This window comes from Lissotriton vulgaris, chromosome 1_1 (genome assembly GCF_964263255.1).
Source record: "Lissotriton vulgaris chromosome 1_1, aLisVul1.2, whole genome shotgun sequence".
Classification (NCBI taxonomy): domain Eukaryota; kingdom Metazoa; phylum Chordata; class Amphibia; order Caudata; family Salamandridae; genus Lissotriton; species Lissotriton vulgaris.
The window spans coordinates 874,781,276-874,799,247 of NC_141685.1; the positions used below are offsets into that span (position 1 = coordinate 874,781,276).

A 17,972-nucleotide genomic window follows, 5' to 3' on the forward strand; every position below is an offset into this window, starting at 1 on the left:
ACAGCATCGCAGGCACCGCGGCGAGGTCTCGCACATAGAGTAACAGGTCGTCTGCATATAGCGAGACCGTGTGCACCCCGTCTGCCAGCGGGATCCCCCAATCCCCTCCTTTGTCCCGTAGTAGGGCAGCCAGGGGTTCGATGGCCAGGGAGAAGAGAAGGGGCGACAGAGGGCAGCCTTGTCTGGTGCCCCTGCGTACCCGCACCGCCTCTGACAGCAACCTGCCCGTCCGCACGCGGACGCTAGGCCTCTGGTAAAGCAGCCCGACCATATCCATGAAGGCATCTCCTACGCCGAGTTTTCCCAACACCGCTCCCAGGTACGGCCACTCCACCGAGTCGAAGGCCTTCTCCAGGTCCAAGACGAGGCATCCCGACCTCGGCCAGTGTGTTGTGGCCGCCTCCTGGACTCTGAAGAGGCGACGCAGGTTACGGGAGGTGCTCCTAGCTGGCATGAACCCGTTCTGGTCTGCGTGAACCAGGGTCGGGACCTCCAGGGTCAGGCGGCGGGCCAGCAGGGAGGTGAATATTTTGTAATCCGTGTTTAACATGGCTAAAGGCCTGTATGACCCCATATTCGTGCCGTCCCTGCCTGGCTTCAGCAGTGAAACCAGGTTCGCCTCGTTTAGTGAATTTGGGAGCGCCGAGTCTTCGATCGCATGGGTATAGAGCTTGAGCATCTCCCGGATCAATACGTCCGAGCAAGCCTTAAAGAACTCAGCAGGCAGGCCATCGGGGCCAGGAGACTTGCCGTAAGACAATGCGAAGATAGCCTCTCGCATTTCCTCTTGGGTGAATGGTCCCCCAAGATCCTCCTGCTGCGCATCCGTCAGGGAGGGCAGTTGGACACCTGCGAGGAAATCCGCGACTGTGACTGCGGAAACCCTCATCTGTGACCTGTACAGGGTCTGATAGTGTCCCACAAACGCCTGGTGTATCTTGCTCTGCGTGTATACTATCTCCCCTCCAGTTGTCCTAATAGCGGACACCGGTTCCGTGCGGGATTCCTGTTTGACCAGCCACGCCAGCAGTCTCCCCGGTTTGTCGCCGTGTTGGTGCACCCGCGCGGAGTGGGCCGCAAAATTAACGTGTCTCAGCCTTTCTAGTAGTGTCGTATGTTCCTCGCGGGCCTCCCGCAGCCTGTCGTCCGTGCCGGCCACTGCTTCCCGCTCCCAACGGAGCAAGTCCGCCTCCACCTTGCTCAGATCCGCCTCTAATTTCTTCTGTATGCTCCCTTGTGTGCCCAGGCAGTGACCACGTATCACCACCTTAAAGGCGTCCCATTCCACACTTGGAGAGGACGCGGTGCCTGAGTTGTCGGTGAAGTACTGTGCCACTCGGGCCTGGAGGGCGTCTCTGAAGGGGGCGTCCAGTAGCAGAGCGGGCTGCAACCGCCACGTGGGTATGGGCGGGTGTGGGCGTTCCCAAGCTATCGCCAACGTGTGTGGGTTATGGTCTGAGTGTGTCCGGCCGAGGTAATGTGTCTCAGTGATGTGTGGGAGCGTTTCTGCTGTCACCATGAATCTGTCCAGGCGGACATGTAGCGCGTGTGCCCCCGAGTAATATGAGTATACCCTGGTGTCTGGGTGGTGTGCGCGCCACGCGTCTCTGAGGTCCCACTGCATTGCCCACCCTGTGAAAGCCTTCGTTGCCCCCAAGGACGTGGCGTCTGGTCTGGGCGGGGTCGAGCGGTCCAGTAAAGGGTCTAGCACTGCGTTGTAGTCACCTCCCAGTACCCAGGGGACTCCATGCCAGGGCGCTAATTTTCCCGAGAGGTGTGTCAGGAAGCTTCCCTGGTCTGTGTTTGGAGAGTACACGGACGCCAGGACCACTGGCTGCCCGTCCAACCGACCCCTCACCAGCACATATCTCCCCCCATGTCTGTTATCACTTCTGTCATTGTGAAAGGGGTACCCGGCCTAACCCAAAGTAGTGTCCCACGAGCAAACGAGGAGTATTCTGTGGCGTACAGTTGACCCCTCCATCTGCGTCTTAGTGCAACCACCTCCGCCCCGCATAGATGTGTCTCTTGTAAGAGTGCGATCTGTACCTGCTGCCGCTTCAGGTATGAGTATATTTGGTATCTGCGCGCGGGTGTGTGCATGCCCCTGATATTCCAAGTGCATATTTTAATCGAAGTCATGTTAGTGGTGCGTACCTCTCCCCACCTTTCGCACTGACAGCAGCTCCGCTAGGGGCTCTCCCATTGTCAATCTCAACATGCCCATCTCCGCCCCCCGTAGTACACTTAGCATCGTCCTGGTAGACATTGGGTAGGGGAAAAACATTAGATAACAGTAACCAACTGTGGGTGTGACCCACTAAAATACCAAAGGGGCAGTGGCGAAACGGGCCACCGTCCATAATCTCAAGTGAGAGGGACAACAGTTCCAGTCTAAGGGGCAGTGCGCATAAGCACGGTTGAGGCCAAGAGGAAGTTAAGGTTGTTAAAGGGATTCTAGTTCCATCCCCGAGCCTCTAGTTGCAAGTCTTTTACCGGGCTCTAGCCGTACCTGCCGACGGCCAAGGACTGGTACGGGTCCGGGGGCAACCCCGCCAACCCCAACCCCACCAATCGCCAGTTCCACTCATGCAGTACTCACTGTTCCTGTGGTCCACTGTCCGTTCGGTAGGCATGGGGGGGAGGGGCACTCCCCCTGTCATACCTGGCGTCTGTTGTGTCGCAGCGTCTCAATGGCCTTTCGCCTCTCCCCCCTCGCCTGTGCGGCCATGGTGCATACTTCTCTAGTGGAGTCAGTGGACCAGATCAGAGGTTTGTGGCGTGACCACCGGCAAGTCTACAGAGATCTGCGAGTTTGGAATCCCGTAGATGGCTTCATCATCGTCGCTGGGCGCTGTCTGTTGTCCGTCCTCGGGGTGCGAGTCCTGGGAGAGCGGGTTGCTGAGCTGGGAGACTTTCCGCAGTGCGTCACGCTGTTCCTGGAGCATCTGTTCCAGCGGGGGAGAGTGTCGCGATCCTTCATCCGCTCGCTGGGACTGTTGGGCTCCACGTCTCCGGCGGTTACGTGGGCCTCGCCTCCTGGGCCTCGCCTCGCCCCCACGAGTGTGCTTGGGCGCCGAGTCCGTGCCTCCGTCCAGCCACTCGCTGACCTCCCCGGGTGTCCCGAAGAAGTAGGTGTTGTCTCCCGCTACCACTCTCAGCTTCGCATGGAAGAGTAGGGAGTATTTGAGGCCTGCAGTGCGTAGCCTCCTCTTAACTTCCAGGAAGTCGTGCCTCTGGCGTTGCACCTGGATGGTGTAGTCGGGGAAAAACATAATGGACGCATTGTCAATGCGTATTTCACCCATGCGCCTCGTTTCCCGCAGAACCGCATCCCGGTCCCTGTAGTTCAGTATCCTGAAGAGCAGTGGTCGTGGGTTGGCGCCCGTCGTGTAGGGCCTGGTCGGCACTCGGTGCGCGCGTTCCACGACAAAGTGAGGCGATAGCGTGCCCTCGGGCAACAGGGTCCGCAGCCATTCTTCCACATGCTGCGCTGGGTGGTTCCCCTCCCATTTTTCCGGGACGCCTACGAGTCTAATGTTATTTCGTCTCGCCCTCCCTTCCGCATCCTCAGCCCTGTCTTCCAGGAACTCTACTCTATTCAGGAGGTCCTGTACCTGCTTGTCCGTTTGGGTGACTTTGGGTTCGATCTCTTTCACCTCGCCCTCCAGGGCCTTGGTTCGGTCGGACAGCTTCCTGTGGTCGTCCCGCAGGAGGGTCAGGTCCACAGCCACGCCGTCTATCTTGGACTCCAGGGACGTTCTGGTTTGCTGGAGCGATTGCTCCATTCGCTCTACGGCCGCCAGCACGCTGTCTAGTCTCGTGGCCAAGTGCTCGGCAGCCATTTTGTCGAGTTGCTTGCTCGTTTTCCCTTTCGGCGGTGCCCCACCAGTCCCGGTGCGGGTCCGCACCCCACCTGACATGTGCGGGGGTGTACGTCCAGCAAAGTCTTTTTCTCCGCCCCTCAGGTGGCACCACCGAGTTCACCCTCTGCCGGTGCCAAGGGTCCGTTGGTCCGGGGTTCCCCCTTCAACCGTGGTAGGCGTCGTCGTAGGGAGAGCTGTGGGGGTCCAGTGGGTCACCTCCTCTCCGCAGTCCAGCTGCGCCACGCAGCCCGTAGCGTATCAATCACCCCAAGGGTCCGGGTGTCTCGTGTGTGGCCGGCGGCGTCCGCACGTCCCTTTCCCCTCTTCACAGGTGTCTTTGCATGTGGGGGGGAGGGGGGGTCTGCTGGCGCCCCTCCAGGTGCCCTCACCGTCAGTAGTTGCAATGCGTGGGTAAGGCGTGTGTGGTTCCGCCTCCCCGGTCCCACTGTGCCCGGCCACAGGTCCGTGACTCTCCGGGCAGCGCCTGATGCCGTGTTGTGCCCTAGGGCCCGCCTGACTCTCCCTCTTCTCGCCGGGTCAGTTCGTGCACCCCAGGCGCCACAGACAATCGCTTCTGAGCTGTGGCGTAGGCGTAGTCGTTCACTGGGTGGGGCAGGGGGGTAGGGCCGGGTCTCCGCTGGACCCTCAGTGTATGCCCCCAGTGCGGCAGTGTTTCGCTGGCAGCCCCCGGGGAGCGCGAGTCAAGCGTGGCGGCAAGTTGTGGGCGGCCTCTCGATCCCGGTCCCCTCGCGGCGGCCCTCTTGCCTGTGTCTCCCCAGGTAGTGCCCGGTGGCTTGCGATGTCCCAGGGGCCCCCCGACTCGCCCTGTCCTCACCGGGTCTGTTCGCGCCCCCGGGTGTCCTCAGGCGCATCGGCAACAGTCTCGCTGGGGCTGCGATGCGGGCGATGTGTCTCCGCTGTCCGTTGGTCACTGGGCAGGTCAGCGGCGGCTGGGCTGGGTCACCGCCGGACCCTCAGCGTCGTCCCTCGTTGCGGTGGCCGTCCCGTTGCTGCCCTCGGGGGTGTGTGGGCCGGGGCCTGTATGCTAGGCCCAAGCCCCGGTCATTCGTGGTTGCTCTGCCGACCGGGAGGTCTCCGGGTCCGCAGGAGAGTCACAGGATAGGCCGGGGTCTGACCCGACGGGGCCTCAGAGCAAAAGTCGGCCAGATCGCCGAGATGACCTTCACGTTTGTCCGCCTGCAGTTTCCGGCGGCCTCGGTTCAATGTGGCGGATAATCGGCTCGGGGGAAGGGGAGCTATTCACGGAGCTCTACCCGAGCACGTCCTCCGCCATTGCGTGCTTAGCCACGCCCTCGTGCCAATAAATACACTGATACAACCTAATATACTAAACTGAAACGGGTTGACTTGTTAAAGGAATACACTTTTAAAGCTCTTTATCATATTTTCCAGGGTTTTTGTTGCATCGTTTGCGTTCCAAATATGTTGATGGCTCGAGTTGTGCTCTGGCTCTTAGAGCCAAGTCAGAGCCCTGGCCCGGCTCTCCCCGTGTGCTCTCATTATTCATCTGCGGACTTGTACTAATAAGTACTGGCGCGTACATGGCATGTACCGAACTGGCCTGTCGTGTCCATAGCAGAGCGGAATGGATGATTCACACTGATGAATGCCTGGAGAGGCTCTAGCTGTTATGGGGGAGGGTGGAGTGGGAGGGGGGAAGAGAAGCTGTACTCGCCGTTGGATGAGGAGCACACGAAATGTAGACATGAAGTAGCAGGTATCATTTGTGGTTAAATGTCGTCTATCACAATCATAAAGAGCTTCCGGGTCAAGCTGTGCTGAGTGTAGGTGTGCAAAACTCTGAGGTGACTGAACTGTATTGAGTTTTCATCCATTATCGCCGAATGTAGCATCATTGGTGTGTTGTGATGTCACAACTAATGGATAAAGGACTGTATCGCATGATGATATGATGGTATTGTGTTCGTGTGGCTGCGCCTTCTCTTTTGCTTCTAAGCGCCCGCTGATTGACAAGGAGGTCGCACAATCACTCAGCGAGCAGGATACCGGTGAAAGGTACTCACCCCTCACATCCTGAACACCGGCAGTCTCGAGCTTACCAACATGACGAGATGACGTATCAGTCAGTCAATACGTATCAGGACTTCGTGCACCACACCAAACTATTCCAATAGAAGTTGTTTCCTACAAACGCACACCTTGAAACCATAGCTGCAGCCACCTGCAGTCACTCCTGACAGGGCCTCCCTGGTTACAGTGACGCGTTGTAAAAGCCCTAAATAACATAATAAAGGAAATAACATAGCACCTACTCTGTAGGTACTAAGACACAATTCAATTTGTGAAGCACCTTACATAAATGACTGTGTAATATCATTATGGGGTGCTCCCGAAGCAGAGGGCTTGGGCGAGGTCACCCCGGCTTCAAGCAGCGATTATTCCATTAAGTCCAGACCGCAGGCCCATCTGCGCCATCAGGCCTGGGTGTGTGATTCCATGGCTGTCTGCGGGGGCGGGGGAGGGGCTGCATTAGCACTCGGTGTGTGGTTCCATGAGGGGAGCTTCCAGGTCACTTGTCTGCATTACAGTAATGGCTGCTGAGCCTGGCTGGGTGTGTTGTTAGCTGAGACCCTCCCTTCCCCCCCAAACACAACTTACAATACAATATCAGGCCCGGGAGTTCTTGGGCCTGGGGTGTCTTCCCTGCACGGTGCACTAGTGCCATTACTATGTCCCATTCGTTCTGTCTTATTTTGTATTTCCCGCCTCGTTTCTTTCATTCTGTACCTGTGTCTAGCAATCTAATGCTCTCTCTTCTCTTTATCTCTCTCTCCCTCTTCCTTCTTATTGCTCCCTATTGCTCCCTCACTATTTCTCAGTCTCTTTCTCTCTCATCCTGTCCATCCTGTCGTGTCTGGCTCGGGCGCTCTAGTTATTGCGCCTTCTCTCTCTTTCGCCCCTCTCAGCCTCTTTGCATCTATCTTTGGATCCCTCTCTTCTCCATCACTCATCTTCTCTCTCTGCCACGGTCCCCACCTAACTTGCTCTAGTTCCCTCTTCCGCCCTCCTTCTTTCATGCCTCTCCGGTCACCTCTGGCCCTCTCCCTCCTGTATCTTGCTATTTGTTTCTCTCCTCTCCCGTCTCCCTAATTAACTCTCGCTCTGTTTGTCTCTCTTATTCTGTCCCGTCTTGTTATTATTCCGTTCTCCCTCTTTCTTTGCTGTCTCCAGAGTTCCCCTTCATTTTAGTCTCCCTTGTCCCTCTCGCTGGTATTGTTCCCTAATTCTCTCCCGTTCTCTGCCTGTCTTGTGTGTCGTTTCCTTCTGTTTGTTTGAATCCAGCTCTCTGCCTTTCTGACTCTCTCGCTCTGCCTGTCGCAGCCCCTGCTCCCGTTTCTGTTTTCCTGTCTCTCGGAGCTGTCACCGAGTCCCCCCGCAGCCTTCATTCATTCACTCTGCTTTCTGCTTCTTTCAATGACATCATTCCAGTTTCTCTCTTTGTTCACCCCCCAACCCTCGCCCGTGGCCCCTCCCTTCCCGAGCAATGGACCTAGATGACTTTGAGAGGGTTGAGCCCTGGGGGAGCCTCATCCTATTAGAGGGGGGGGGGGGGGTTGGGAGGTGGACAGGAGTCTGGTCGGGGATGGGCGAGGCTCGTGCTGTCTGAGGGGAAGCAGGGGCGCGCGGGACTGGTGCCATCATCTCCGCCTTGATTTATCCAAATGTGGCGCCGGAGCCGCAGGTGTGATTTCGTTAATTACACAGAGTTTATCTTCCAAACCCGCACAGGGGGTGTGGGGACGGAAGTGGGGAACGAGAGCGAGATGGGGCAATGTTATCGGAGGGGAAGAAAATCTGTCAGTGGAACTAGGAAGGGGACCAGGGATGGATTTTGGAAAGGGAAGGAAGAGATGGGCGGGAAAGGAGAAAGGCGGGGGGAGGAGGAGGAAGGGGGCGGCGATGGGAAAGAGCGAAAGTCGGGCTGGTGATGTGATGATACGTGGGAGAGATGAGAAGGGCTAAAGCCTAGCAGAGAGATATTTGGGGGATGATTCAGAAGGAGGATGGGTCACTGGCCCTGTATGGAGGCAGAAAGGTATGCAGAAATAGGTAGAAGGAGACGTGGAAGGTGGGAGAGACAGTGCGGCGAGGAAGGAAGGGTATTGGGAGAATAGGGTGGAATTCATTTGGAGTGCATGGTGTCAAAGTGAAACAAGCACCTACGAGGACACGGGGGGGCGGGAGAGGACACGAACGGCGGGAGGGAGGCGGGAAACGTGCACAGGACAGCGAGGGGAGAGGGGACGGCGGGAGGAGGGACACGGAGGAAGGCAGGACAGCAGCAAGCACGGCCCGGCCGGACCAGATTCGGGGGCGTTCCCGGCTTTTGGCTGACGTAGCATGACGTAGCCAAAAGCCAAAAATTCTCGAGAACGTCCCCGAATCTGGTCCGGCCATGACGGACGCCTCTCTGTTCCAATGGCTAGCCTCCATTTATGGAGCTAGCCAATGAAACAGAGGGCGGATTCCAGAGCCACATACTGTAACTCAATAGATTTCTCCTGCGCAAAAGCTGCTTGCGCAGCTTTTTGCAGCCGAAACCTAAAAAGAGCTACATTCAGTGGGCTACAATACGAATATAAAATTTACATATAGAAATATATTAAGAACAGGTTAAAAACACTAATTGTCACTGGATATTCGCTGTAGCATCAATGTGAATGTTTAACAAAAATTTAGCAGAATCGTAAAATCTTAAAAACTCACAAAAAGAAGTAGGAAAAGTTTATAAAATATGGGTAAAGGAAGACCAGTTCCGGTATCTTACTGCTCACAGCTACTGCTTGCAGATCCTCCTTGCAGCCAGAGCAGGAGGTAAAGCTCACCAATGTTTAAATGGGTGGGCACAAATTAGTTAGATATTCTTAAAGTCTCACCACCAACTCCGTACCAAACTTTCACCTGCTGGCACCACTCTATCCCATGCTCGTCACCATTATCAGAAAAGTAAGATGTCTTCTCAAGGTAAGTAATTGGAATGTATGTTTATTCAATACAATTAATCTGGGTAAGAAGTGGCACCAGCGTGAAGCACAATCTCATGCCATTGGCAACTCTTCCCCCCCAACCGTCACCCCAAGAACCCAGCAGGTTCTACATTCTATCTCTACACATTCCACGTTCCTTTTCTAGTCGCAATACCACTGCCTCGCCCTACGGGTGCCACACACACCCCATTCCAACGCTGCCACTTCTACCAATCTTAGCCCATGGTTGCCACTTGATTCTATGTGTAACACCTCTACCGACTCATCCAATGTCTGCCACTTTCACCCTCTCACCAACAGCAGTGACCTCTACCCTCTCATCCTATGCCTACCACCTCCACAACCCAAGGCTTCCACCTCTACCCATCTTACATCATATCCACCACTTCTACCTCTTTTCAATCTCGTTAAACCATAGCTGCCTCCTCCAACCCCCAACCCAAACCACACCTGCCATCTCTAACCAGCAGACCCAATGGAAGCCCTCTCTAACCTAGTCACAGTTGTCAACTTGACAACCCTCACCCAAGGCTGCTATCCCTACGACCCTCATCTAACTGCCAGCCCTACACCCGCTGGCAGTCCCTACCCACAGCTCCCACAGGAGCATGTGTGATGTGCTAACTCACACCAGTTTTAATCTTTGAATTTTGGGATTTTCAGTCATGTTATATAATGGCATAAAAAAAGACTACAAGTCCCAAAATGAACATGAAGAAACTGGACAGCAGCAGCACATCACGCATGGATATAGGAAGCTTGGCAGCTACGATTGCCCACTCCCTCGTGACTGCCCCCAATACTTCCAAAGCTCTCAAGATACCTCAGCGCATGAGTAACTCATCTGTTAAGTGCAGGTTTATGATTTGCATTGCGAGTCTTGTAGTCCTATCTGGGAGAAACAGGACGAGAAGTCCTAGAACGCAGAAGACCTAGAAGGCAAAACCAGCATTTGCAATGCAATCGGTCTCGCCTATGGGACCTTAGATGTATTTAGCTGTGCAGCACATTAGCCTGGGTGATGAAACATCTACTGTTCTTTAACATGGAAGGAAAAAAAGCACCCAACAGCGTGAAATGCCAGGTATGGGAACACTTGGAGAGAAATATTGCCTTTCAGTGGGAAATGGTATAGTCCAAAGCTCTCTTTTTAATATAAAATCAGGGCCTTTGGTGGTCATATTACTGAAAATACAAGATTTGAAAAAAATATTTTTGGCTACGGGTGCTTGTGGAAGACAATTTCTATGGAATGGAATCTAGAGAATGCTCAAGTGATTCTGGTATTTTACTGACCTCAACTGGTCGTTTTCTATCAAGAAAGTTAAGTAGAGTCAGTTGCAAGAAAAATAAAAAAATAAAGTCTCTCATCAGAAATAATTCTGGTATTTTACTGACCTCTGTTGGTCGTTTTCTATCAAGAAAGTTGAATAGAGGCAGTTGCTAGAAAAAAAAAAAAGAAATTCCGCCAGCAGGAAGCAATTTTGGTATTTTACTGACCTCTGCTTGTTGTTTTCCATCAAGACAGTTAAAAGAGGCAGCTGAACAAAAAAAAAGTCCCTAAGCGGAAGCAGACAAGTCCTAGGGCTGATCTCCAGAGCCCACAAAGTCCATCTAAGTCAGGCGCGCAACACCCATTGGCCTCAAAGGGCTTCACCCCTCCCCCCTCCTCTTGTCGTGTGTGGCAGGCGGGATGAGACACTTCCCGGGCCCGCTCACAGCCGCACCCGAGCACTTCACAGGTCTTTAAAAGACCTTGTGCATGTTAATGGGGCGTTGTTGCTGTTTCACCCCTTCTAAGAGCCCCTGCAGCTCGACTCTGCAGATTGCCTAAAGATTCAGCCCCCCCCAAATTTTTTCCTAGCCCCCCCCCCCCGAAATTTGATTCTAGTTGCGCCTTCGATCTAAGTATATAATAAGTATATACTAAAGTATATACACAAGAGGTCTTGAATGCTTGACCTAAATATAATATAAAATCTGGAATGGACCAACTTCTTACGCATGAACCTGGGAAACTTGAGAGCTCTGCACTTCATGGCTACTCCATGCCCATCTGCTTTCAACTGTGTCTACACGCAATACAGTAATTTCCTCACAAACCCACCCATGCCCCTACCTAGCTGCCTTCATTCTAACTCAAAAGCACTTCCCAATTCCCCTCTCTCGAGAACTGTCCCTCAGCACCTCATAATCACTCCTACCCAAAATATTTATTTTTATATATATTTTATTATTTTCTTTTTTTTTTTTTTACACAATTGCGGTTCGAGCTGGAGCGCTCTACAGCGGGTGCGTGCGAGGGACCAACCACAGGTCCGCAAATCTTTTTTCTGCAAAACAAAACGCTGCACTCAGGAATTGTGATTAAGCTGGGTTGTTTATTCAGCAAACTCCACCACCATCAGCCTGTCACACCGACGCGTTTCGGGCACACGCCCTTTCTCATGGTAGGTGGCACTACTTTTTTACTGGTTTATAAAGGCTATGCATCATTACCCGTCCCATTTCATTCTGGGATTGGTAGTTTAAATATATTTTCATCACAAAGTCACCACTTTTATGACAAGTATGACAGTATATGTGATTCAATGACACTATTGCTATAATGCAACTGCGCTGATTAAGACACACAATTAGCTGTCTATCATTGTAGGTATAGTACCATATTTTAACCATTTGTACATTATGTATGTCACAACAGTTGCATCAAACTGGCAAAAATCCATGCAGGTGATGGAAAAGGAGAACAACGTTCAGAAGAAGCAGAAGTGACAAGCCCCACAAACGAATCTGAACCTGAGTTAACGATTGAGTTAATACCACACTTTAAAAGTGCTATATGATTTTGCTTTGCAGAAAAAAAAGAAAAAAATATATATATATACACATATACATATATATATTGCAGTTTTATATAACTCGAACTTAACCCTAAGATATCAGAGCGTTTAACAGACAAGCACATTATTTTTAGGCAGAGGGGATTACATGATTTGCACAGAATAACAATGTTTAGACCTGCCGCCAGAACGTAAACTGGTTCGTTCCCCATCTTAATAGTTGGCCGGCCCAGCCGTTAAGCCACAGCCTCTAGCACTCTCTATCTTTACATCATTAATCTCGTGCCCCTCACCCCTCCGGTGGCTCCCTCCATTGTCTCGGGATCAGCAGGCTGCGCACTGAGATCTCCAGACGGCTCCATCACGAACAGTATCTTCTAGGTGACGTCACGCCGCCACTCCCACCTTGAAAAGGAGCTTGGGCAGGCAGCGGAAGAGGAGAATAGAACACCGAAAAGAACACTAAATAGAAATCTTCCGTTGCTGAGAACAATTGATACCTCAGAGACATTTTAGTATGTTAAAAAAGTGACATTTTCAGTATTTTATAAAAACATAATTAGTTTAAAATATAATACAACCCAGCAAACACATTTTTACTCCTATGAGTGGGGCTTTACCATTGTTTACCAGGTTTTTCAACATACCCTATATTTGTTTTGTTTTTGCTTTGAGAGGTCACTAGCTTAGGTGCCGGCTCCTTCCCAAGATGTCCGCCAGTACGCAAAGATCGTATTCTCCCAGAGTTTGAGACCAGTCAATGTCCAAAGCGACCCAAGCAGAAGCCCAAATTCAACCCAACTCCGAGCAGTATCAACCCAAAAACCAGCCCAAAGATGAAACGCTCACATTTTACAAAATAGCCTTCATATAACATATTATAAAATTAATTCTAAAGTGTATTTCATCAACGTATAGTATGAGCAGGAACACTTGGCAACAATAGGCTTCTGCAATCATGCTTATATTCTATTTTGGCATGCCGCAGCGGCCGGGCGCGAGTTTTGCTGCAGCTGCAATAAAGTTGGCGGCAGCGCAGCTATCTCAGCCCCCAGGCCAGCACATGTAAACGTAATTTTCTGCACAGTGTGCAGTACTAGTGCTGCAGTCGCACACTCTGCCAGAGAAGTTTACGGTTGTTCACCAAGAAGTGCTTGTGTCAGTATGTCGGTGCCGGTGGTGTGAGGAGCTATAAAGGCGTGAACCTGCCTTTTAGTGCAGTGATGCGGACCACCTCAATAACTATGGAAGCCTTACCCCTTATGCGTGATACTTGGCAGGGCCACTTAGAAAGAATCCTTTGTTATGCAGGTGCCACGAAGAAGCTAATCAGAAGATACGAACAATTCACCTAGGTCCGTAACTTATTCTTCGCGGACTCGTCGCGACTCTTAACTATAGGGTTCCAGTTCATATCATAACGTGTAGCTCCCACCCAGGGACATCTCAAGGATTTTGGGGGCCCTGGGCCAAATGTATTTTGGGGACCCCTGTTCCGAACAGCTTTGAATTTATGATCAAATTCCAGCTCACATAAAAAATAAATTAAAGAGAAATGTTTTTCAAACAACCTGTTTAAGAATTATTAAAGGTTATCAGGGCAAGGCTATGCAGGACAGAGCTGGCTCTATCACCCCCCCCTCCCCCCCCCCCCCCCCGAAAGGGGCAAATCCTTCGCATCTACTTTTGTGTCCTTGACTAGTTTTAAAACAATCATCTTTTGTTCTGCACATGCCTTGTCTGCCTCTGCCATCTAGTGGTAGGCTTCGGTTTACTTTTTGTACAACCTAATACAAACGAAGGCAGTAATCGGACGGAGGAACTTCGAAAGACCCCCTTAATCAATGAGGTTCCCAAAGGTATTTTGGGTATTTTAACAGAATATTTTGGAGCCCTTATTGGAAACAAACTTGAGTTTATGTGCAGTTTTTCAGATGAGGGACATCCGTCAAAGTTTGATAAATGTCCAGTCCTTATCTTTTAGACTGCATAATCCTTAATACACTCTAAATGGGACAGATAGGGTATTGTAAAATACATTAAAAAGTAGAAAAAAGAAAACATGCTACTGCCTAAACATGGTGGGCATGTGCTTGGAAGAACAAACACAATTAAACATAACAGTGGGTAACAGTCCAGTAGTGGTATTGTACATTGCTTTAGTTGTTTTAAAGCGCTAGCTTGACTTCCATGGTTTGAACCAAGGTGTTGGCCTTGCTGGAAAGGAAAAACAATAATATACAATGGGTAATACTTTTCCACGATGGTCACTTGGTTTAGAGGTAGTAGTCTTGCGGGATGTGACATGCTACAGATGATATAAACTGCAGGCAATCAGCATATTAGCACTGTCTAGGGAGATGTTGTAACATCTCAAATAAAAGGACGATAAGAAAAGAAATTAAAAGGGATCATGGAAAATTAAAGGAGTGGAGTAGATGCACACATGTAATCAGACAAATGCAGTTACTCACATGGCAATATAGTGAATAGCTGAAATGGACTGGCCCATTGCCCCATGTTGTGTGCAGCTAAGTATGAAAGCAAAAATCTTCAGCCATTGCCTCTGTTGCTCTGTGAGTGATGGCATTTATCTCCTCAAGTTCACACTTGCCTGAAAATGGGTGTGTTTCAAATCTAGGGTGGCCTGGCCAGTTATTTTGTTTTTTATTTTCCCATTCTATGGGTTCACTTTTACTTCACACATAAACACACACACACACACACACACACATATGTGTGTGTGTTTATATATTCTCGGAAAGGATTGTTACAGTGGTAATATTCTATCCATAGGATTTGTCAAAGAGGGCAATCAACACCAGTATCCTTGCCTGCAAAGATAATCTGTAAGATTTCTTATAAAATCAATACATGTCTTCAGGCTTTAAACCAGTACAATACAAATCCACCCTGAAAGGCCTATTTTCTTTAGCATATGCATTTCATAATAAATGAGACCTTCTGCCTTTGTTGTAATTTTTGATTATAAACAAATCAGACTTATGACATCCAAATGAACTTTTCCCAGTGAACCAATCATATTTCCTGTAGCCTTCATCAGTGACTTGACACCATGAAAAAGTCAGACCTACTGTATTGAGAATATGCTTCACCCAAAGGCAACCATCCTGTACTCAAAAATATTACAAATATGCACACAATTATAGTCTGAAAAAAATTACAGTCCCTCTCAAAAAGTGTCTAAACTGTATTATCCAAGTAAAAAAAATTCTGTCTGCCATCGGGGTTTATCTGGGAGCAGAGGAGATGTTGGGGTGGATGGGCAACACCAAAATACTTGTCTAATATGGTGGTAGTCTGTAGAACTGCCTACAGCGTTTAGGAGAGTTATAACAATCCATCACCAAAGTCCTATTTCCTTTAATACACATTTCACAAAACTAGGTCAGGCCTGCTTGATTTATCATAACTGTTCATAATAAACAAATAGACTCTGACGCGCTTTCTGATACCGCCATTCTACATTTTCCTATCTGACATTGGAGTCAGTTACCTGCCAGCAGTTGCACCGCGAGGGAAACGCCACCCGGCACCTCGCTAACGCCGTGAGGGAAACGGCCAACGGTGTCTCCTTCCAGGGACCGGACCACATTTCCCAGAAGGCCAAGCCCAGGCGCCCGCTATCAGCGTCATCAGGCGGCGCCAGGGCTTCTCAAAAGACCAGCCGGTGCCCCGCAGCGCGGGACGCGCTTTCTGATACCGCCATTCTACATTTTCCTATCTGACATTGGAGTCAGTTACCTGCCAGCAGTTGCACCGCGAGGGAAACGCCACCCGGCACCTCGCTAACGCCGTGAGGGAAACGGCCAACGGTGTCTCCTTCCAGGGACCGGACCACATTTCCCAGAAGGCCAAGCCCAGGCGCCCGCTATCAGCGTCATCAGGCGGCGCCAGGGCTTCTCAAAAGACCAGCCGGTGCCCCGCAGCGCGGGACGCGCTTTCTGATACCGCCATTCTACATTTTCCTATCTGACATTGGAGTCAGTTACCTGCCAGCAGTTGCACCGCGAGGGAAACGCCACCCGGCACCTCGCTAACGCCGTGAGGGAAACGGCCAACGGTGTCTCCTTCCAGGGACCGGACCACATTTCCCAGAAGGCCAAGCCCAGGCGCCCGCTATCAGCGTCATCAGGCGGCGCCAGGGCTTCTCAAAAGACCAGCCGGTGCCCCGCAGCGCGGGACGCGCTTTCTGATACCGCCATTCTACATTTTCCTATCTGACATTGGAGTCAGTTACCTGCCAGCAGTTGCACCGCGAGGGAAACGCCACCCGGCACCTCGCTAACGCCGTGAGGGAAACGGCCAACGGTGTCTCCTTCCAGGGACCGGACCACATTTCCCAGAAGGCCAAGCCCAGGCGCCCGCTATCAGCGTCATCAGGCGGCGCCAGGGCTTCTCAAAAGACCAGCCGGTGCCCCGCAGCGCGGGACGCGCGCGGGCGTTCGCCGGGCGAAGCCCGGGCCAAGGGCGGGCCCGTTTCAGCCCGTTACAGACTGTGCAGGACTGGACTGGGCCACGGTATTGTCATTTCCATTTACAGTTATATATCACTTACTCTAGTGTTACACTGCTGTATATTCCCACTATATTAGCCTGAAGCTTTGTAGCACTCGAACCCTTTTAACAATGAATAAACGGACTAGAAGTAAAAAGACCTCTAGCCTAACTGACATCACCGGCCCACTAGACCTATTCATCACTAAGACGCATGAGGTCATCGATAATAGTATACAGATATTACAACGTAGGGTATCCCATGAGTTGGAGGTTGCAAGAAGGTCGTCCATGGGGCCTCTGGCATCTGCTCAAACTCCTCTAAAGGGTCCAACTGCCCCCCTGCTCAAGCAGGTAGAGAATACGAATGTAGTAATTCATACTGTCCCAAATAGCGTTGATTTATCCGCTACCCAACTCTCCCTGGGGTCCAATTCCTGTGAGGATTTGGAAATTACACCAGACCTACAATTCTCCCAAGACGAACAGGACAGCGCAGATATTGTAGATCTCGACCCCACGGGCAATCGGGAGGGTGCCATAGCAAAGAGGTCAAACACAAACACGGTCAAAGCCCCACATGAGATAGCATCAGCTGTGCAAAACACAAAGATCTCTCTTAAACCTACCACTGATATCATTCTATCAGGGCAACTAACCTCCATTAACAACGGCGCTGATTGCACAGTGACAACTCATGACCCCTGCCCAAGAGAGCTGTTAGGGACACAAACATCGGGTGTCGACATCCAGAAACCATGCTCTGCATGCATAACACTACACGACTTTATCACAAATAGCATGGGGCGATTGCTAAAACATCACTTGCAACCCCTAGAGAAGAGCATCATGACTATAGAGAAACAACTCGCCAAATTAAATGCCCCAGCATTTAAGCAAAACACACTGGGTACACTTGCTAAGGGCCCTGGGACTGTAAATAACACAAACACCCAGGTTCAACGTCCAACTCCACCAGCCATTCAGCCCAAGCCCCATCTGCCCAAAAAAGCTGTTAACCCAGAAACCCAAAAAATTGACAGGCAAAACACACAAACTACCTCAAACCCCGTTACAACAGAAGGGTCGGTAAAACGGAAAGGCCCTACTGAGAACCCGCAAAAAACTCCAGCTCCTGCGGAGTCCATCAGCCAAATAGCAAAACAAAAGGATACCCTACCACCATCCCAAAAAACCCAACCACCTCAACCACAAGCTAATGAGAGGAAGGCCCCAAGGTATAGACGTCCGATACATCTCCCGCCTGAGGCGACCCCGTATACTGTTATACTTACAGGGGTTACAGAGCTGGCTGATGGTACGGATGAACCCCCCTGGTCCCTGCGAAACAAGGTACTACAGTGGCTAAGCCAAAACAGACCTCTTCACCCTTACAATCATGGCAGAATTGTATCCATGAGGAGAGTGTTCTGGATTGGTGAAACCAAAAAAACTCTAAAGGGCGATTGTATCGTACTAAACTGTGAGGACCCTGACACAGCCGATTATATCTCCTCATGGCCAGCTCTGGAAAAAAGGGGGGGCGTTGATGTACAACGTCTTTCCTTTTTTTACCCCCCTTTAAACATCCCTGATTATGGTGATCCAAACAGTTGGGAGGAAGCACAGGATTGGACTTGGACACAGGTGGGGCATTATAATGGAAATAGAAACAGGAACAGGAACAGCAAAAACCACTGGAATGGAGGGTGGGA

General features: G+C 51.1%; 1 protein-coding gene across 1 annotated transcript in view; it reads right to left on the reverse strand.

Moving 5' to 3' along the window:
* The window catches only part of LOC147748058 (histone acetyltransferase p300-like), a 271,545-nt gene extending 259,402 nt beyond the window's left edge, over positions 1-12,143 (reverse strand). The window contains exon 1 of the mRNA XM_086958259.1: positions 12,033-12,143. Coding sequence (XP_086814385.1) covers positions 12,033-12,101 — 69 coding nt within the window. The 5' untranslated portion in view covers positions 12,102-12,143. The remainder of the gene's footprint in view (positions 1-12,032) is intronic.
* Positions 12,144-17,972: the final 5,829 nt, after the last annotated feature.